This window comes from Lethenteron reissneri, chromosome 50, assembly GCF_015708825.2.
Source record: "Lethenteron reissneri isolate LAM-NWPU_2019-01 chromosome 50, ASM1570882v1, whole genome shotgun sequence".
Taxonomy (NCBI): Eukaryota; Metazoa; Chordata; class Hyperoartia; order Petromyzontiformes; family Petromyzontidae; genus Lethenteron; species Lethenteron reissneri.
The window spans coordinates 3,393,915-3,415,683 of NC_083828.1; the positions used below are offsets into that span (position 1 = coordinate 3,393,915).

Genomic DNA, 21,769 nt, shown 5'->3' on the forward strand with positions numbered 1-21,769 from the left:
TCTAAACGCATGTTTCCAAGTGTGGATGGAAAAAACGGAGGGCCCAGCGAAAAAATCCACATGACCACGGGGAGAGAGAGACACGCAAACTCCAAATATGCAGGCGTCAGGGTCGGGATCGAACCCACTACGTTCTGCATACCAGACGAGGTAATTCAAATCTCGCCACCGTGGCACCCAGCAGTACTTTCTCCCAGTGATACTAGTGTGGTTTGTGGGCAATAATATAAAATTGCATGACACTCTTTTATTTGTTTTGAAAATCAGGCCTAGACATTGGATGCACAATGCACGCACACTAACCTGTGCAGCGACAAATGTTCCCATCAAACACGTCCTCCACCTCCTGCTGACTGGGGGTCGGATTGCTGGCGAGCAGACTATGGGTTCATGACACGGAGGAGACGGGACACAGCCAGCTTGAGTGTGTGTGTGTACGGGGATGCGTGCGTGCGTGTGTGCGCGTGAGTGGGGAGGGGTAGTGTACCGGTTTGCGTGCTGCGCGATGAACTTGGCGACCCGAGTTAGTTCGATAACACGCTCACGGCTAACACTAGTGACGATTATCTGAACCAGTCCTGGGCCTCCCCTAGATCGACTCAGCCTCAAATTAGTACCTTGTGTGGTGTTTAAACATTGCCACTTGGGAGACAAAGGCGGCCGGGCGTGGTGATGGCCACCCACCCCCTCGAGTGCCGTGCCAGCTTTCATAGGTGCTCGCTAACAACACTTGCCTCAACAGTCTGTTTAAGGCTATAAGGGGGTGTTTATATTTGTTTTTTGTGAGCGCTAATATCGACGTTAGTTCACTTTACGAAGCAGGCGATAATTCTCGTAACAATATTCATCCATTAGACAGAACATTCTGAATTCCTAAATCTTGTCCTGATGATGATTGATGTAGTTGCAAGCAAAATGTTGTATCCAATCGATAAATGTGATTGTGCATATTATTCTTTAACTCATAATAATAATTGGCGTGTTAAACACTTGTATACGTGATCAATTATTTTGTTTTGCTGTACAAGTAGTCCCCGAGTTACGATGGTCCGACTTACGATATTTCGATCTCACGATGGCGATAGCGATATGACAAAATTGTAAAATAATCTTGGTGAGTACAGTACAATATGATACGTTACGATACGTTCAATGCACGTATGATACGTAGCTTTAGCGATTTCATTTTAGGGTTACCACGATACGAAACGTTCAATGCATGTTAAAAGTTTTTATAGCAGATAGGATTGTTTCCTGAAAAAACGTTCTATTCAATTGCAGTTCATATAGGCAGGCTAAGAATTTACCTTGTTTTTTTTACTTTTAATTTTACTGTGCAATACAGTATTGTAATTAATAAATACATAGAGTATATAGTTTATGCAGTACGGTAGTGTAAATGGCTCTGTTTTGCTAAATTATCACCATTCTTTAAGACTCCTGGGTAGGCTAGGCCATCTTCGACTTACGATATTTTCGACTTACGATGAGGTCGTCGTAACGCATCTCCATCGTAATTAGAGGATTGCCTGTATTTGGTAGAGAATGTGCCTTACAGTTTGTCTTTTTTTAACAAATCATAACATTGGCTCTCAAAACCTACGTGTTTTAAGTGTGATCAATTGTTTCATTCAGTTGACTCCAATGCACGAGCGCTCGGTGCGGGAGCCTCACCTGTACATCTGCATGACGAAGCCGGGGCTGCAGTAGCCACACTGAATCCCATGGTGTTCCACCAGCCTCTGCTGCACGGGGTGAAGGCCGCGCGCACCACGCACCACCCCAACGCCCTCCACAGTGATCACGTGATGCCCGTCCAGGGAGCACAGTGGCGCCAGGCACTGCATGGGGAAGACAGCAGCCGGGAATCAAACTCAGGTGACGAGTTTCATAGCACTGCGTGGTGAAAACATCACCACCGGTGTTAGCCTGCTCTTTTCGACTAACGCGACGGGATGTTTAACGGCCACCGTGAAGCAGTCGACGTGTATTTCGTGGCTAATACAGATGGAGTATTAACCAGGGCAGCCGCCGGGTTCAGACCATGAATGGCTTCAACACGCGCAGAGATAGGCAGCGAGTGAGTAGGGCGAGCGAGTGGGTCCGTGCGAGGCGTGCACTCAAAGCGCTTGCCACAGATGAAGGACAAATACCTTGCTGATCTCATGGAGGACCATAAACCGTCAAGCGAACTCCGGTCATCCTCGCAGCAGCCGCAGCGGCTTTTGGCTAGCCATCGAACAAAGACGGTCACCGCATCGCGCGCTTTCCGATGCCCTTCCACGGCCGTCTGGAACACTCTTCCATCCGATATCAGGAAGCCATTGGTTGCGCTGCACTTTTAAAATCCGGATTGAAAACGTATTTCTATAAAACTGCTTTTTACGTTGAGATTTTTTGATTTAAAGCTTTCGTGACTGCAGGGATTCATATTCTTGGTTCTTTCGGTAAAGTCACGTAGAAGGGAAATAATACAATAATAAAAAAATAAAACAATAAAAATTATCACGACGTTTCGACTGCAACACAAGCAATCATCATCAGGTGTGAAATCCACAGCAAGAACATGTTCTTGCTGTGGAAAATGCTCTTGCTGTGGATTTCACACCTGATGATGATTGCTTGTGTTGCAGTCGAAACGTCGTGAGAATTTTTATTGTTTAATATTTTTATTATTTTATTATTTCCCTTCTATGTGACTTTACCGAAAGAACCACGAATATGTTGAGATTGTTATCCGTCCTCCGCACCTTCGATGCGCGCGGTTGGCTAAGTACTGTGCAAAAGAGGTTCCACATAAATACAGTACATACGTACGGAATTGATGGACTCGGTGAGCACTTTGTCAGGCTGCAGGGGATCCGCGTACTGCACGGTGACGACGCAGCAGCCGCAGCCTCCTTCATGGCACATCACCTTGGTGCCGCTCAAACGCAGCGTTCCGCGCAGGAACTCGCTCAGCGTAGTGCGCGGGTCCGGGTTTTCCACTGCAAGGCAAGGATGAGGATTTGCATGACACTGTGCAGGATTCCCCCGTTATTTACAGAGGTGGCCACCGCACCGCGCGCCTTCAGATGCGCTTCTGCGGCCATCCAGAAAGGCTCTTCCGTCCGATATCAGGAAGCCACTGAAGCTATACACTTTTAAATCTATATGGAAAATTAATTTCTTAAGAACTGATTTTTGTGTTTAGTTTGTTGTCCTTCCCTGCACCTCTGATTAGCACGATTCGCAACGCACGGTGCGAAAGAAGTTCAACATACAGTACATAAATCCATGCAACTTTCTATCCGCGATTTTGGCTATCCGCGAATCGCATCTGGAACTCTACACGGCTGCATTGAGAAAGAGAGAAGGAAAGTGAAGAGATAAAGCGATGAGAGAAAATGTGATGCGAAAAAGTTATGAGATAAAGTAATGAGAGGGATAGAGAGAGAGGGAGAGAACTTCTCGAAGCTTTCAAAGGCATCTGCAGACGTTGTGTGTACGATATTTGTGGGGCAATATCATTATCCACAAAATTTGATGTTCACGAGCATCTTCGGAACGTATCCTTCGCGAATAACGAGGGAACACTGTACTGTATATTGTATTTGCTTAAATGCCTTTGAAACTCAAGCGGCACCTTACATCATACCTCATCACGAGAGTTCAATTTTAATGTGCATTTTAATTGAAGGACTGTCAGTTGCCTTGGTGTGGTCTGGCACTGCTTTTGTTGTTGTTTTGCTGCCTTCCCCTAGCCTGCATTTGGTCTTGAAAAATCTACAGGAATTTATGTACTTATATAATTTGCATGTTTTTATATTGTTTGTTGTCATAACTTGCTGACCCGCCCTTCCTGAACATCTGTAAAAAAGAGCTCCATGGCTCATCGGATTCCTCCAGTCTAAATGAAGATTCTGATTCTCATCCCAACCAATTCCGATGCTCTGCTGCAGTTTAGCCCAGGGCACCTCCAGTGGCAGCCATCCCTGCTGTGCTGCCATAAGGTGTACACAGCACCAGTCTGCAAGTGGACATTAGTCTGCAAGTAGGGGGAGATACTGCTGTTAGTTTTCTCAACCAAGTAAAAACTATGCAGGAAACATTTATCTTCTACCGGTTTGCAAGAAATTCTGCCGTGTTTTCTTGAATATTAAATGCAACGTAGTCGTTTAAGCGGTTACTTTACCACAGCTTAACCGGGGAATGTACTGCCTCCTGCAAATAGCAGACCGTTTGCGTCCGGGTGTTTTCGCCATTCAGGCAGCTACGACCGCAGTGCGGGAACGAATGCGGGGGAAGAAAGGTTGAGATTTGACCTCGGCTCGAGACGGAAACGCTGCACTGCATGAGCACGTGTGCGGCGTTGGCTGATGAAGGATCCAAACTAAAAACGGAGTTCGTGCTTGTGAAGTCAACTGACCTGTGTAGTCCTTCCCATTGACGGTCAAGTGCAGAGCCGCAGGTCCCGATGTCCCTTGGGACGACGCAGGCGGCGACGGGGGCATGGCGGACGAATTCTCCCCACCTGAAAAAAACTTGAACAGAAAATCCATTTTTTTTAAATCGGCAAGCAAAAAAAAACGAACGTTTAAACCGCACAAACGTTTAAAATGCCCCCTTCGAAGGCGGAAACGCACTGAGCAGAGCGAAACTGCTTGCACCACCCCACGAGTAGCTTAAGATGGCAATCAACAAGACGGGCGGCTCCCGTAGAGTTTTTAAGGAAAGCTTTTTGCAATCTCCATTGCTGACGCAAGCACGGTTAAAAAGTCACTCGAGGACACCACGTGCCTCCACATGAAGCCAGTAAAACAAGACTTACAGCTATGAATACAAGAGACGGATTCACACGATTAGCTGACAACTCGCGGAACAGACGGTCGCATGCTTAGCGGACAACTGGCGGAGCAGGCGAAACACTGCCGAGCACTGACTGTACAGTGAAGATTGCAAGCTTCAGTGACTTTGTTCTTTCACCCTAATTTACAACCGGGGGTGGTCTCTTTTTCAATGCATGTTGTGCAATGAGCACATAACCTTGTTTGTGCCATATTTCGCACTTAGTAAATGAGATTATTCTGCAGCATTCCGTAATGCATTGCAGATGTGTTCACCATGCAATGCTTGAAACATATCTGTGGAAGTAATGAGAGATAGCCATCATAATGGGAAAAACAGCACGGCGCAGGAAAAACCATAAGATTTAAACAGCACACAGTAACATTGTACAGAAAGCGCACAGGGCTTTGTGCATTATGCAAAAAAAAAACATCAGCAGTTCCTAAAGAACTGCATTGTGGTCCCCTTGTCTGATGTCACTATCAAAACAAATTTGAGCGACAAAGTATGCCTCTGGAAAACCATGCCAAGTGGATATGCTTCTCAGAGGCAGACTTTGCAGCAGTGAGTATTGGTGACTATATGATACGGATGAGTCAAAATAAGAACAAAACCGGTCTACAGTTGTCCATCTCTGTATCACTCCTGCTGCTGTCAGTCGGTCACATTTACTAAATTTTATTTTGATAAGTAAAATAAAATTGATAAAATTAAATAAAATTAACAAAAGGTGACCGCAATGCATTTCTTTAGGAGCGTTTTTGCATAATGCACAACGGGTGAGTCTTTTGTGTACAGGCCTTTGTGTCACTCTTGGATACAACTGCCACCGCCACCACATATTAGAGGCGGATAGAGAAATTACTGCAGAAATTCCATACATTTCAGGGCCGTAGCTCTGTTAAAAAAATCTATTCTGTTTTGTGTCATTTTTACAGAATCAACGGGATTATTTTCTTGGGTTTTTTTCTTCCTTCGTGTTCGGAAATTTAAAGCAGCAGCCAAAAACTCTGAACACGGACCCGGAGAAAAATCGACGCGACCACGGGGAGAACATGCAAACTGAAAATATACAGTCGGCATCAGGGTCGGAATTTAACCCACGACCTCTTGCATACCAGGAGGTAGTTAACATCTCGCCACCATGGAAACCCGACTGCAAAAAATACGGGATCTCACTAAATAAAGTGATGAGGGGTTTAGGCATTCAAAGTATTAACTACTATGACCTTTTGACCTGACTGGATGTTTGAGTCCATATTGTGTGTGTGTGTGGAAGGAAGCTAAAACAGTGCTTAAAATCGATGTACATAGGACTTAAATTTGCTTGTACTTGGCGCCGTGGTGATGTTTACTCCCTCGCCTGGTATGCAGGAGGTCGTGGGTTCAATCCCGACCCTGACGCCTGCTGCTGTACACTGAGTTTGCATGTTCTCCCTACACATTTGTAAACATGCGTTAGGAGTATCTGGCTGCTATACATTTCCAAATGATAAGCCACTTCATTGAGTAATCATTTGTGGCCAGGTCGCTTCTGGAAAAAAAGTGCTATATAACTCAGTGGGCCTTACTTGGTAAAATAAAATAGAGTTCCGTTTAAAATAGTTCACCACTTGGCTAACCTGTAACCAATCGTAAATGTGCCTAATGATTAAACATTATTTGGTGACACTGCTGCGTTGGCAAATGGTGCACAGGTACAGTACTTCATTAGACACCAATTGCAAAAACAAAACTCAACATATTCGTCAACAACGCTGCCATAAATAAACGAATATACATTCAACTAAATACATAAAATACATGCACGACGTTTCGGGCAATGGCTCATGGCAGAGGTGGGACAAAGTCATTGTTATGCAAGTCCAAGTCGAGTCTGAAGTCATCAAATTCATGACTCAAGTCTGACTCGAGTCCAAGTCACATGACTCGAGTCCACACCTCAGAGGTGAGACAAAGTCATTGTTATGCAAGTCCAAGTCGAGTCTGAAGTCATCAAATTCATGACTCGAGTCTGACTCGAGTCCAAGTCACATGACTCGAGTCCACACCTCTGACTCATGGTCATGTGCTGAAAATGGGCCATTGCTCATATTGTGACCCATTCTACATTTAGCCTTTTGGAGGTGGGAAGGAGTGTTATTGACGAATGTTGTTGTTTTTTCTATTGGTGTAGAATGAAACCCTCTGTGCAGAGCACCAGTAAACCACCAGCACCACCCCAGTGCTCGATGACAGGTTTGGCTTGCCCATATATCAATGGCCTTCCACCAGAATCAATAGACTGTGTTGTTTGCTGTAGGAAAACTATCAATGACACTCAGCGTTAAAATGCAAATATTGGCTAAAGAGCTAATGCACTATATACTGTCTATTAGTACGTGAGGCATCCCAGTGTTGCTTTTGCAGGCTGGTAGCACCGCGGTTAGAATGCGTGGTTGTGAAAGTTGAGAATTAACATCCTGGCTGAAGGTCCGACTCAGTCTCATGCCACCGAAGTAGGTTGAATCGAGTGCTTGTGTCTGTGTGTGTGTCTGTGTGTGTGGACACGTGCCCCCGTGTGTGTGTGTGCAATTGTGGGGACTAATTGCACCCTTTCTGAAAAGTAAAAAATTAACCCGTAAAAACAAAGTTTTTCACTATAAATCCTTTATATGCGTGTTCAATGGGCCACAACCCAGCCCACATTGGTCTTTGAAACGGGCGGCTAGAATCCTCTCTTCCTCTGGCTTGAGATGGCTGCCACCTATGGGTCAGATGATTGCCTGCCACCATTAAGCAATTGGTAATTAAATATAAAAAAAAAATCCTAAAAAGTGGAAAATTTGGGGATTTTTTTTCACGAAAATAAATTGTCACACACAACGAGTCTGTGTGCAAAATGTCAGCTCGATTGGATCACGGGAAGTGGGTTAAAAAACGACCGAAAGATTTGCACGGTCGTAAGCGCACAAGCAAGCAAGCAAGTGAACTTAATAAAAAGGATTTAAAAAAGCAAGCCAGTATCAGGACTCTGGGTAAATGATTAAAACAAAAATTATCAATTCATGTTACTTTATTTTATGTTTCATTTACTGTACAGAATTTATTACAGCATTACATGCAAATGTACAATATTTATTCTTATTTATGAGTTAAACAATGCTTCCATGTACTAATAGGGGTTTTCCCCTTTTTTCTGGCAACAAAACTGACACCTTTTGCAAGGAATCATGCTTACATTAACCACAATACTTGCAGTCAAATGCAAACAAAACATGCTTCCATGTTTTTTTCATTGAACCGCAACACATATTATAACAGTGACCATATGTGCATTTAACTACAGTTCACTAGAGTACAGGGGCTCCTCTACTGACGAACGAGTTAGGTTCCAGAGGTCTGTTCGTAAGTCGAATTATACCCCTGTGGATTCCAAATATGACGTAGGGCATGTACACCAAACACGGGGAATGACTTTAAAGGTTGTATAATCTCCTTCATGTTCTGCAGATGTAGATGACACTGGTTCTTCATGTTCTGCAGATGGAGATGCCACCGGTTCTTCATGTTCTGCAGATGTAGATGACACTGGTTCTTCACGTTTTGCTGATGTAGATGACACTGGTTCTTCATGTTCTGTAGAGTAGATGCAACTGGTTCTTAATGTTCTGTAGATGACACTGGTTCTTAATGTTTTGTAGATGTCACTGGTTCTTCATGTTCTGCAAATGTAGATGCCACTGGTTCTTCATGTTCTGTAAATGTCGATGCCACTGTTTTTTCACGTTCTGCAGAGTAGGTGCAACTGGTTTTTCATGTTCTGCAGATGCAACTGGTTCCTCATGTTCTGTAGATGACAGTGAGTCTTAATGTTCTGTAGATGCAACTGGTTCTTCACGTTCTGCAGAGTAGATGGAACTGGTTCTTCATCTTTTGTAGATGTAAATGTCACCGCCGCAGCAGTTGAACTTACGACTCTTGTTCCAAACAGGCAACTGGACAAACGGGGACAGGTTTGTTTGTATCTCTGAAAGTGCGTAAGTCGAATGTTCATAAGTAGAAGAGTCTCTGTACTGTGTTCCGACTTACGACCGGGGTCTCAGGAACGGAACCCCTTCCTAAGTCGATGACCGCCAGTGCTGTACTAAAGGTCACACGCAGAGCAGACGGAATCTGCCCTCTCTGCCATTTTAAGATTAAACATTCTGCTTTTAGACAGACTATGATTGATAGCGTAACCATGCGACAGGGCTTGAGTTCCCACTCACCATGAATAACATTTTCTTGGTTCTTTCGGTAGAGTCACGGAGAAAGGAAATAATAAAAAATAAAACAATAAAATTCTCACGATGTTTCGATTGCAACACCAGCAATCATCATCAGGTGTGAAAACTACAGCAATAAATTTTGAAGAAAGTGGCGGTTTCAAATTTTCTTGCTGTGGTTTTCACACCTGATGATGATTGCTTGTGTTGCAATCGAAACGTCGTGATAATTTGATTGTATAATTTGGATTATTTCCCTTCTGCGTGACTTTACCGAAAGAACCAAGAATATGAATCCCTGCAGTCACGAAAGCTTTAAATCGAAATGAATAACATTCTCAACGTAGAGGATTGACAGCCCTCTCTCTACGCACTCCTGGCTCAGTCAGGAGGAGGTTGTCTTCTCGAAAATAAACCAAAAAAGTTATAAATATTATTTGGTGGTGGGGAAAGGAGGAGGGGGGGGATAGGGGAGAAAAAAACATAATGCGTGGATATTTTATTACATTAAACCTGATGCAATTATTTCAAATATCCATGCTGGAATAATCCCCAGTGTATCGATTAGGCGTAGGTACATGCAGCAAGCCCCATTGAGGGCCTCAACTGTAACCGACGCGACCATATTCTTGGTTCTTTCGGTAAAGTCACGTAGAAGGGAAATAATAATGTTTAATATTTTTGTATTTCCCTTCTACGTGACTTTACCAAAAAAAACAAGAATATGAATCCGTGCAGTCACGAAAGCTTTAAATAAAAATTTGACGCGACCATACTTCCCCACGCCTGTCAACCGACTGGTGCAATGTTGTGCAATGAGCCACCCCGGATTCTATAAATCATCATCGGAGCATTCCCTGAAGGGATGAGGAGGAGGAGGTGGTGGTGGTGGGAGCGGCTGATCCATCACCATCATCATCACCACCACCATCATCACCATCATCACCACCACCACCATCATCACCACCACCATCATCATCATCATCACCACCACCATCATCACCACCATCACCACCACCATCATCATCACCACCACCATCACCACCACCACCATCATCACCACCATCATCATCATCACCACCACCATCATCATCACCACCATCATCATCATCACCATCACCACCACCATCATCACCACCATCATCATCACCATCATCATGACCACCACCATCACCACCACCATCATCACCACCATCATCATCATCACCATCATCACCACCACCATCATCACCACCACCATCATCACCACCATCATCATCATCACCACCACCATCATCATCACCACCATCATCACCACCATCACCATCATCACCACCATCACCACCACCACCATCATCACCACCACCACCATCATCATCACCACCATCATCATCACCACCATCATCACCACCACCACCATCATCACCACCATCATCATCACCACCATCACCACCATCATCATCACCACCACCATCATCACCACCACCATCACCACCACCATCATCATCACCACCACCACCATCATCATCACCACCACCACCATCACCACCGCGACGACATTTGGCAGCAGAGTTTGTGACGACGTCTTTCTCCACGTCGGGCCACTCAAATTACCCCCACGTTGACAATCGACGACGAGGTAACGAGGTAAAGTTTGCTTTAACCAACGCAGTTTGTGGCTAATATAAGCGAAGATAAGGTGTTTGTTTAAGTCGGTGGAGAGGTTTCAATTGTCACTCCACGCCGCGTCCCCTCGTTACTGTGGCCGTGTCACGGCTCACTCGTTGACCGCAATAATCCGTCACGCGTGCCATTCAGTAAAATAGTTTCTTTTTGAGCGGTAGTTATTGTCGCTGTTAATGTTTAAACTCGAATTAATATTAATTTTTATTATTTCCGCTATTATTAATTGTTTTAAGCGGGTGCAGCCACCCGTTTACATTTCCCAGTTCGCACGGGCGGACGCGGCCAGGCACTCGCCACCCATTGGTTGGAGGGCGCGCGAGGGGCGAAAGCGGCGCTCGTGATTGGCTCAAAATCTGCAACGTTGGCAGCGCCGACCAATCGCGCGCAAGCAGGGTCGGCGCCTCGCCTTAAGCGAACTAGGAAATGTGAAAGCCTCGACGCGAAAATCAAACGCATTTTTTAAAACATTTACACTTTTTAAATAATCGATAACCGCTATATAAAGTACTGTTCTAAGCAGTACTCTATATAAGCAGTGCGTAAATGCAACGACACAACCTGAAGACGCTCGTTTTAATTGCTTACGCATCACGTGCCGCTGTAACGGCACCACAACAACAACAACAAACGCGATGGTTGTTGTTGTTGTTGTTGACGACGCTACGATACATTCACCACCGTCCCACTATTTTTTAAACATTTAAATATCTGATCGCAATGTCGAATGTCTCTCTCAGTCGCTCACCTCAAGTGTGGTCGGCGTTCGTGTTTTTTAAGATGCAATTCCCCGCTCGTTTGCTGCGCGGGTGGGTTTTTTTTTCGTGGTGGTGGTTGTTGTTGTTGGTGGTGGTGGTTGGTGGTGTTGGTTGTTGTTGGTGGTGGAGGCGTCGTCTCTACTCGCAGATGCCTCTTCTTGACCCAACCAGCGACGGCTATGGAAGGCAGCAACAGCAGCAGCAGTCAACGACGCGCTTCGATTGTTGCGACGCTCAACTTGACGATGGCGTTGCGTTGTGAGCGACCGTGATCTTGTTCCGCCGTGGGACGACGTCTCGAAGTCCACGTTGTTTCTTCTTCGCAGCGGTCGAAGGAGGAGGAAGAAGAGGCACTGATCGACCCTGTGTGGCCTTTAGTGTGAAGCCCCTGACGTCCGGGCCCCCCACCAACAATACACAACAACTTCTTGGTTCCTTCGGTAAAGTCACGTAGAAGGGAAGTAATAAAATAATAAAAATAAAACGTAATAAAATAATTTTATTTTATTACGTTTTATTATTTTACAAAATAAAATAATTTTATTTTATTATGTTTTATTTTATTATTTTATTACTTCCCTTCTACGTGACTTTACCGAAAGAACCAAGAAGATGAATCCCTGCAGTCACGAAAGCTTTACATCGAAAAATACACAACAAGTGGGAAAACACCCCCCCCACTCCACATCGATCATGGCTGTCAAAGCCCCAATGGTTTCGACACTCTCCTCTGAAAATCAGTGAAGGGCGCTGCTCTAGGAGGAGCCATAACCCTGGCTCGCACACGAAGACGGCAAATAACACGCGTGGAGAAAAAAAATGCATCTCCCATCTGTTCCATCTGGCTGGGATCGAGTGTTTCGCCCTCGCACGCGGGGATTTTCTTATAGTACTCCGGTTGCCTGCCACGTGGAAACGCTCATTGATTGTCCGATAACACCTTTATATGTAGAGGATTGCAGATCTTTGTCGGTATAACGTTGCCGTTAGGAACTTAGCCTGATGTATCCACTGCTCTGTCCACTGAAGCCTGCATATCAAATTACGTCTCTAGCTTGCATATGGTCTCTAATCAATGTAATTGCAAATGTGCACCTCTCCATCCTGTTTCGAACAGTTTCTTCGCACGCTTTCCATTTTCTTAACCATGTTTTTATATTCACATCACAGCAGGTATAAATATGCATTCATCATTGTTTTTAATACTCCAACTACTAAGGCATGTTTGAAAGCTTTATGCAATCAATGCTTGCGCATTATTTTCTTTGTTACGACTGTGCTTTCAAATGCACCTCTCCGGTCGTCTGAAACGCCCTTCCTTGAAATATTAATAATCCACTGGAGCTAATCACTTTTAAATGGAGATTGAAACTATTTTTTTTCAGAACTGCTTTTTGTGTTTAGTTTGTTGTCCTTACCTGCACCTCCGATTATCACGGTTGGCTACGTACGGCGTGAAAGAAGTTGAACATGCATACTTGCATTATCCATTTTCCTGCGCTGAAATATCCCAGGACTGCGTGTTCTTAGTTTCACACCCGAGATCTCGCTTGCTTGCAAGAGACTTTTGCCTGGTTGTAAAGTTCAGGTGTGTGCGTCCGTATGGACAGTCCGTCAATATGGATGTGCGTCTCCCTGGGTGTTGCAGAGCCGAGCGGGATGTTGAAAGCTGAGAACTCGCTGAGGGTGGCTACGAGCAGCAGCAGCAGGGTCGGTGGGCAAGGAGGTGTACCAGCGCAGCGGGCACAGCGACGTGCTGATGGCCGGCCTCAATGAGCTGCGACGATCCAGCGCCCTTCTCGACGTCGTCTTGAGGACAGCAAACGACGGAGGTGCAAACGAATTGCTTCTTCCCCAGAATGAGATCGAATTGACCTCATTCTCAAGATTAAGAGGATTTTGTTTAACCAGCTTAGAACTCAAGAGACTGGGAGAGAGTCTAATTCGCAAGAGTGAGCTGGGTTATGCTGATGATAAGCATGTATCATGAGCATAATATCAATATTAATAAATTAATCTATACATTGTTGCAGCCATATTACGTACTGTGGAATTGACATTTTTCTCAAGTTCAAGAGGATTTTGTTTAACCAGCTTAAAACTCAAGAGACCGGGAGAGAGTCTCATTTGCAAGAGTGAACTGGGTTATGCTGATGATAAGCATGTATCATGAGCATAATATCAATATTAATAAATGAATCTATACATTGTTGCAGCCACATTACGTACCGCATGTTTAAGGGCAATTTAAGATCTTTTTGGGGCGTTTCAGATCGTTTACATTGCATGTAAATTTAAAATGTCTTTGTTCAGTCAAGCGATGCCATGTCACATCGCTTTTGGCAGAAAAGCAGGAAAGTGACAGCATGAAAGTGGATACACTTCTGGCGATGTCATGTTTTTGGATCGTCAAATTTCGTATCCTAGGCTGAATTCTGAGATCAATCCAAACATTTGGAACACATTCCTAGTACTCACCAGTTGATCAATCCCCCCACACACCAACATCCACCACCACAAGGGGAGTTTCACTGCAGCGGCCAAAGACGTCCTGGTGATCGCGTATTCTAGCTCTGCATGAGATATTCCACGAGGCATTGTTGTCCTTCGCCCCCACGCCTCCGATTTCGCACGGTTGGCTACGTACGGCGCGAAAAAAGTTCAACGCACAGTACACGCATTGCACATTGCGACTGTTTCCCCTCGGTGGCGTCCCAGGTGGAGTCCACGAGCTGAGCTGCCATCGTCTCGTCCTGGCCGCTTGCAGTCCCTACTTTGCCGCGATGTTCTCGGGGGGACTGCGCGAGAGCCGACAAGCGCACGTGGACCTCGGAGACAGCGTGGATCCACAGGTGCCCCTCACTCTGCACCTCCCACCCCCCCTCTACCCCCACTCCTTATCAAACGAATTGCTTCTTCCCCCAGCCGGTTGAGCGTTCCAGAAGGTGGAATGAAGTTGGCTGTGAAAGATTGACTTGAAACATACCTGGCAGAGGGGAATCTCTCGACTAGACCACTATTTAATACGGTAATATGGACAGTTCTGTTGCGTTCGTGTTATTCCTTAACACGGAAAAAATGCGATTACAGAGTGACGCTGAGCATGTGAAGCAAGTCCACCACGAGGGTTACCCCCCCCACTCCCCAAAAAAAACGCGGCGCTTTGTTCTTCTTCTTTTTTAGTGCTGCCTAACGGCGTGTGCGACTTCACGATGATATTGGTCCCAGGTCTAGCACGGCGTGTAGAGTTTGTGCTGTTGTTAATTGTAGCCATGTTTTGATGTTACTGAGCTTTGTTGTTAGTAAATTTTTTTCCCCTTGGCGGACACTCTCCGGCCGCGTGCGGGATGCAGGTGCTGGAGCAACTGGTGGGCTTCGCGTACACTGGGCGCGTTGAGCTGGCGGAGGAGAGCGCCGCTCAGCTGCTGGTCGCCGCCGACATGCTGCAGTTCGACGACGTGCGCGAGGCCTGCGCCGCCTTCCTGTGCCGCTGCATCTCGCCCGACTCCTGCCTCGACCTGCTGGCGCTCGCCGACTCTCACGCCTGCGCCCGTCTGCGCACTCTGGCGCTGCAAGCCTGCCTGGAAAGGCAAGGGGAGAGGGCGCGACGGATTCTCCTTTCTAGCCTTTGGCTGCGTTTGATTAGCTGCGATTATAACGGGAGGCAGCTGTGGCACAGGCGTGACACTTGCGCCGCACATCGCTCCAGCGGTAGTTGCAGCGTCGGCTTTCAAAATGTTTCGTAGCTGAGCCTTGTGCTGTCCCTGGTTTATCGTGGCAGGCTGGAAGCTGGAGGATTCACAACCCAGATCAGGAATCGAGTGTTGTGTTATAAACCTGAGGGCTATTTTTCTTGCAGTCATGCTGCTGTAGTAGTTGAACACGGTAGGCCCAAAGTGGCGTGTCACCCTGGCCATCCGGCCCCCTTTGTTGGTAACAAAGACACGCCGGGTTAACGACACATTTAACACGATCTAATCAAAATTACCTTTATTATGAATAACAATGGTCGCGAAAGCCTCCGTGTCAAACCGACTGCTAAATCGCTTGGCTTCCTCCTGCCGCACGCGCGCTGGGCGCGTAGTTTTGAGCAAGCGTGCCAGGACCACCAATTCCCGCTCCTGTCGGCGGACGTCATCGCCGAGCTCCTGTCGAGCGACGAGCTGGAGGCCACGGAGGAGACGCACGTCATGCAGGCCCTCGCTCGCTGGGCCCAACACGACGGAGATGCACGCAGGTACGGACGTACAAAGACACAGATCCTCCCCACCTATGTGTAGCCTAAACAGACTGTTGGGGCAAGTGCTGTTAGCGAGCACCTATGAAGGCCGGCACGGCACACCAGGGGTTGGGTGGGTGGGTGGCCAGCACCACGCCCGGCCGCTTTTGTCTCCCTAGTGGCGATGTTTACACACCGCACCAGGTACTCATTTGAAGGATGGCCCAGGATTGATTCAGATAATCGTCGCTGGTGTTGGCCATGAGCGGGAATCGAACCCAGGTCGTCAGGTTTATAGCGCAGCGCGCTAACCACTACACTACCGCTCCCCACTACTACTGCCCCCCCCTACATAAATACATACACACACATGTACAACAACAACCGCCATTCGCCACTAAGTGGCGGTGACGTTACCACGACGCTTGTGCCAGGCCATGTGCACCTTGAGGCCACGTGAAGTGTCGAACGCCCACTGGCAGAAGGTCACGGGGCAGACCCAGCAGGTCCCACGGGTCGACTGACCGCGATGACCGAGACGACTGGCTGATGCACCACCTGTGCCCCCTACTGTACCAACTTGCTGTGCTTTAGCCACCCGGCGCTCCGCTCGTTGGTGTGAGCGTCGCTCCTCCGCCCTGTACACACATGTACACGTTCAGTCTATAGACTGTAGAGCACGTTTTGTTTGTGAACACCTACTAACAAAGATAAAGATCCCCCGCGAAGCCTACATAGACTATCTGGGCAAGGCTGAGCAAGCTTAATGTGTTACCCCATTGGGGTTTGATGTGCTCAGGCAGGAATGGGCAGGATCCTGGTTAAGTGTGATGACTGGCACACTGTCCCCGCCCTGTGCAGACCTCACCTCCCGCGTCTGCTCCGCTGCGTACGCCTGGGGCTACTGTCCAAAGAGTTCCTCTCCGCGACTCTCAACGGGGGCGATGGGGGCGTCTTCTCAGGAGAGCCGCCCTGCCGTGTTGCCCTTGAAGAGGCCCTCGCGTGGAGGAGGTCCTCGATGCAGAGCTCCGAGTTGGGGACCATGGCTCATCCACGGAGAAACTCTTTGACGATGTTTTTGATAGCGGGAAAAACCTTCGCTGCCGATATGGTGCGTTGTCTGCATCACCGTTTACATGCTTTGCTTTTTTTTAAGTTCATACTTTTATAATTTTCACTGTACTATAGGCATCCATGTCCGAGATAAATTGTCAATTCCAAACTCTTGCAGAGCAAGATATCTCAGAACCCTTCAAGGGACTTTTTTTTTGCCTCACACTCGTGGTCCCACTTTCTCACACACATTTCTAGAGACATGTCCCATGCCTTGACAGCCAAGCCCATATGTATTCTTTGCTGGACTTTTTAGAAATCGTCAGTGACCAGGCTGAAAGAATCAATACACTCTACTTGATAACCATGCGTGGCTGAAATCCAGATTTGAAACCAGATTCGAACCCAGGATCTCAGCGTGTGCTCACACAGTACCCTTTACTCACGAGTCACCGGGCCACCTCATTGATCAAAATATGTATTTGAACCCAGCATCTCATGAGTGCTTGTGCAGTTGACCTCAAGCATATTCCCCACTGCCTTAAATAATATAATTAGAGCCACCCCTACAAAACAAAAACATGGAACATTTTAGCACGGGGCACTAACAGCTACACTCCCGCTCCGCACTCCATATTAATTCAACCACTGATTTCAATGAACTGCAATGCAGTTATGGGACAAAGCAGGCAACACAAACAACAAAAGACATTCCCTCTGTTGTGCCTCACACCGCAGCTCTTCTCCGTCAACCGTCACACGGGCTCGCTGACACCGCGCCGCTCGCTGCCCCGGCAACTCAAGCAGTCATCGGCATGCGCCATGGGCCGGCGCATCCTGGTGACGGGCGGCAGGGCCCAAGCGGTGCCCACGGAGGGAGGCCGGGCCCCCGCCGGCGTGTGTCAGGCCGAACGAGCCACGTGGGTCTACAATGCGGCAGGAGGACGAGTGGAGCCCGGGGCCAACCCTCGGTCTCACCAGGTTGGCGGCGCTTGGCGGCGCTTGGCGGCGGGATTTACGGCGGAGCGACGTCGGGCGGATCACTCGTGGAGTCGCGTCGAGTCTCTAATCATACAAAAGGTTCACTCTCTCGAAGCTCGCGGGACGTGCGCCAAGTGGCACGTCTCAGAATCGGTTCGGTTTATTTTGTTGTCGCGATGTTTGCAACGGGGTTCTATGAACCGTGCAGCCGCTGTGGCTGCTACATTCTGCACAATGTAAACAAATAATTGATTCTTGAATCAAATAGTGAGCTTGAATCGCAACAATGGATCGAATTGCCAGGGGAAGGAGTGGGGGGTGGGACATGAAGTGAATCGTTATACACATAGTTGCATGTTGCACACGGAGTATGATTAGAAAAATAGATAAAACACTACCTTCAGTGCCATGGGCACAGACGACCACAGTTGTGTTGTTTGGAAGCGTCACTGAGTGTCCCCGACTCCTTGTGTCCCTGCGAGGTACGCGCACGCGTCCACGGAGCTGGACGGCTGCGTGTACGTGGCCGGAGGCTACACGGTGGTCACCGCAGTGTTCCCCATGTCCATGTCGGAGCCCCTCAAAGAGGTAACGGCTCGGTGCGTCACCCCCCCCCGCCCCCAACAATTGTGATTCTGTGCGTCACTCCATATGGGAAAAGAAGCGTGGGTGCAGCCTTAAACGCATGAAATGACTTACTTTTGAATGCTTTATAAGCAGAACATTCCAGCCCAAGCTCTGCTTTACAGTTTCAGCCTGGGAGTGTTTATTAAATGTTTTAAGCCCTGACATGTGTTCGTCAACCACTGCGCCACCGCTCTTGTTCATCCGAGAAAACGATGAACAAGAGCCTTGACAGTCGGTAAGGTTTTCTTGGACACGTGACATTTTAAATTGTACTCACCACATAGAACTGTAGCAACACGCCTGCACTCAATGATAGCTGGCGCCAAACTCTGCCACACGCATGGGCTTGTGGGAGCCTCGGTAACGATGAAGTGATTTTATTTGTTTTTAAAACTGGAATGTGAAATGGTTAACCTGACATAAAAAAAAATCCAAGCAATCGCTCGCTGCGGCTGAAAAAACACCAACACCCTCTTATGTGATTCCTCATTCCATCTCTGCCTGTGCAGGTGGAGTGCCTACACCCCGGTGCGTCCGAGTGGAAGCCCGTGGCCCCCATGCCCCACGGACTCAGCTACCTCGCCATGGCCGGCAGCAAAGGCAAACTCTACGTGTTTGGCGAGACGGAGTTCGTACCGCCGGTAAAACGCCGACACGGGCACCAATGCCGGCGCGCCAAGCCGGTGCCGTTCAGATTCTGCACACGAATCCGGGAATGCGGTTGCGACACTTGTGATGAAAATTGGGTTCTCGAGCAGTAGATGTTCCCGGCGCCATGTGCTTCACGCTCACCGTTAGCCTCTTGTGTACCGCGCGTCAAACTCTGCGTTGTCCGTGAACAAGGGACGTAATGATTCACGACACTTTTCAATCCCCCCACCGCTTTACCCCTCGATTCGATGAAATGTCACGGTTCAGAATTGATCTATTAGGGTCAATATTCCACTCCCTTTGTCTCGTTTTTACCATCTCGTTTGTATTGTTTTAATTGCTCATTCAGCCTCACAGAAACAATAGAATTTTAATGGCCTAAATAGATGTGACGCATGTATCGTGAACCTTAGGAATTCTTATTTATTTATGAATTACCACAATTATTTTGTTTACTTTTTTCCATCACAGTTGTACAGTTTTGTTCTTCTGTTTAGCCTAAATGTAATGAGCATATCATTTGCATAAAATATGTAATTCTCTCACACATAAGCATTTATTTTTCTCCAATTTTATTCCGTATCACCGCGCATATCGCCACGCATCCCATCATGCGTATCACACATGTCACCACGCATAAAACGCACATCGCCATGCTTATCACAGGCGTATCACCGCGCATAACACGCACATCGCCACGCATATCACACGCGTGTCACCACTCGCACCACGCACATCGCCACACATATCACACACATGTCACCCACATGTCACCGTGTGTAGCATGCACTTGGCCACACATATCGCAGGCGTACCACCACGTGTATCACCGCGCGCATCGCCACGCACATCACCGCGCGCGCGTGCGTCTCCGGCAGGCCGTGCAGCGCTACTGCCCGTCGTCGCGCTCGTGGTCGGTGATCGGGCCGTGCCCGCTGCGCTGCCGCTTCTCCTGCCGCGGCTGCCCTGGGTCCGGACGTCTACGTGGTGGGCGGTGAGGGCAGCCGCGAGGTGCGGCGCTTCGACTGCACGGCCCACCGCTGGTGGCGCGCCGCCCCAATGGCGAGCGCTCGCACCAGCCCCGCGGCCGTGGCCGCCGCGGGACGCGTGTACGTGGCGGGAGGATACAACGGCACCAGCCGCAGCGCCGACATGGAGTGCTACTGCCCGCGGGGCGACGCGTGGGCGCCCGCGGTCGGCACGCCGGGCCTCTGCGTCACGGCACTGGTGTGCGTGCCGGCCGGCGGCACTTGACTGGACGAGAAAGAGGAGGATGAGGAGGAGGCGCGGTGAGAACCTAGGTCAGCGAAGTCGGTCGCGGTCGATTCGCCAACCGGAATGAAGGCCAAGCCCCAAGCCGCCAGGAGCTCGCTCACGACCCCGCGATGGAACAAGCCAGCCGCACGCCTGCTCACGAGCCAATTTCATCGCTCCGTCTCGTCGGTGGACGTCGTCGAAATAAAATAACTTCCGCGTCTCATTCAAGAACAGATTCTCTATTTTTGACATTGCGGTGAATTTCGCACCCTCCAGTGACTGCGCGAGTCCCATGATGTAAATTGGTAAAACGTACGCGGATAAAAAACTAAATAATTGATTCGCACACACAGGATACGATGCGTGTGTCGTGTGCGTGGGAATTTTTTTAATCGCCGAATCGGTGCATTGTTACATGCCCCGTGTGTGCAAGAGGTTTAACAATGCATCCAATCATCAACTCTTGCACCCACGATGCACGCACCCAATCACTCGGGCGGCAAGTTGGCACAGTGCCTCACAGTAACAAGAACCTGGGTTCCATTCCCGAATGAAATGCCTTTTGTCGTGGAGTTTATATTTACTCCCCCTGACCTGCATGGGTTTCCTGCGGGTTTCCCAGTGCCTGCCCAGAGCTTAAAAAAAACTCAGTTTAACATCTCAATGCTCAAAATGTACCTGCAAATTACTTTATTGGGATTACGCTCATCAACATCACCCCCTACTGCGAAAACTTGACAGGCTCCTTCAAGAAAACGAGTAAACGACCATAATTATAACAATATGCCTATAAATGTTTTGTGATTTATGAAAATGACATGCTGACGTTACATTTAAGCTAATTGAGCAAACAGAACTATATAATTTGAAAAACAATATGAAGACGTATTCTTGAGTCTTTCGGTAAAGTCACGTAGACAGATTCAAAGAAAATAACAAAAAACTACGACGTTTCGATCGCAACACAAGTGGTCATCTTCAGCCCTCCCCACCCCCCTCGGTAAAGTCACCTATCTACGTGACTTTACCGAAAGACCCAAGAATATGAATTCCTGCAGTCACGAAAGCTTTAAGTCAATATGAAGACGGTTTCAATGAGACAAGAATGACTTTCTTGAACCAAATTATAATGACTTTGTGAAAATCCTTTTGTTTGGAATTAGCACCCAAATAGAACTAAAACATGCCGGAAAGTGTTCTCATGGATTTGTAAGAAATAAAAATGTGCACGGTTGGTATAAATGTTCCCGGTTCTTCTTACATTGGTGTTATCGATTTAGCCGGTGTGATTGAACAGATCCCAGTCATTTGAAATAACTACGAATAATGTATAAATTATATTTGTTCATTGGTAACTATGAGAAACCGTCACTGAATTGCAAGATATGTTAATTGGCGCACGCTGATTTCACAAACGAAATTGCAGTTATCATACATTTATGAGGCATTTAGCAAGTTAGCCTGACACTCAGCACAACTGTGCTATG

The 21,769-nt window shown here is 47.5% G+C and overlaps 1 protein-coding gene and 1 pseudogene across 1 annotated transcript in view; one reads left to right on the forward strand and one right to left on the reverse strand.

Annotated features, from left to right (window-relative positions):
- LOC133355247 (xanthine dehydrogenase-like) overlaps window positions 1-12,154 on the reverse strand; it is an 85,933-nt gene extending 73,779 nt beyond the window's left edge. Inside the window, 5 exon segments of the mRNA XM_061572627.1 lie at window positions 304-380; window positions 1,675-1,841; window positions 2,818-2,987; window positions 4,409-4,523; window positions 11,485-12,154. Coding sequence (XP_061428611.1) covers window positions 304-380; window positions 1,675-1,841; window positions 2,818-2,987; window positions 4,409-4,493 — 499 coding nt within the window. The 5' untranslated portion in view covers window positions 4,494-4,523; window positions 11,485-12,154.
- A 963-nt stretch (window positions 12,155-13,117) lies between these two features.
- Window positions 13,118-21,662, forward strand: LOC133355018 (kelch-like protein 25; annotated as a pseudogene).
- Window positions 21,663-21,769: the final 107 nt, after the last annotated feature.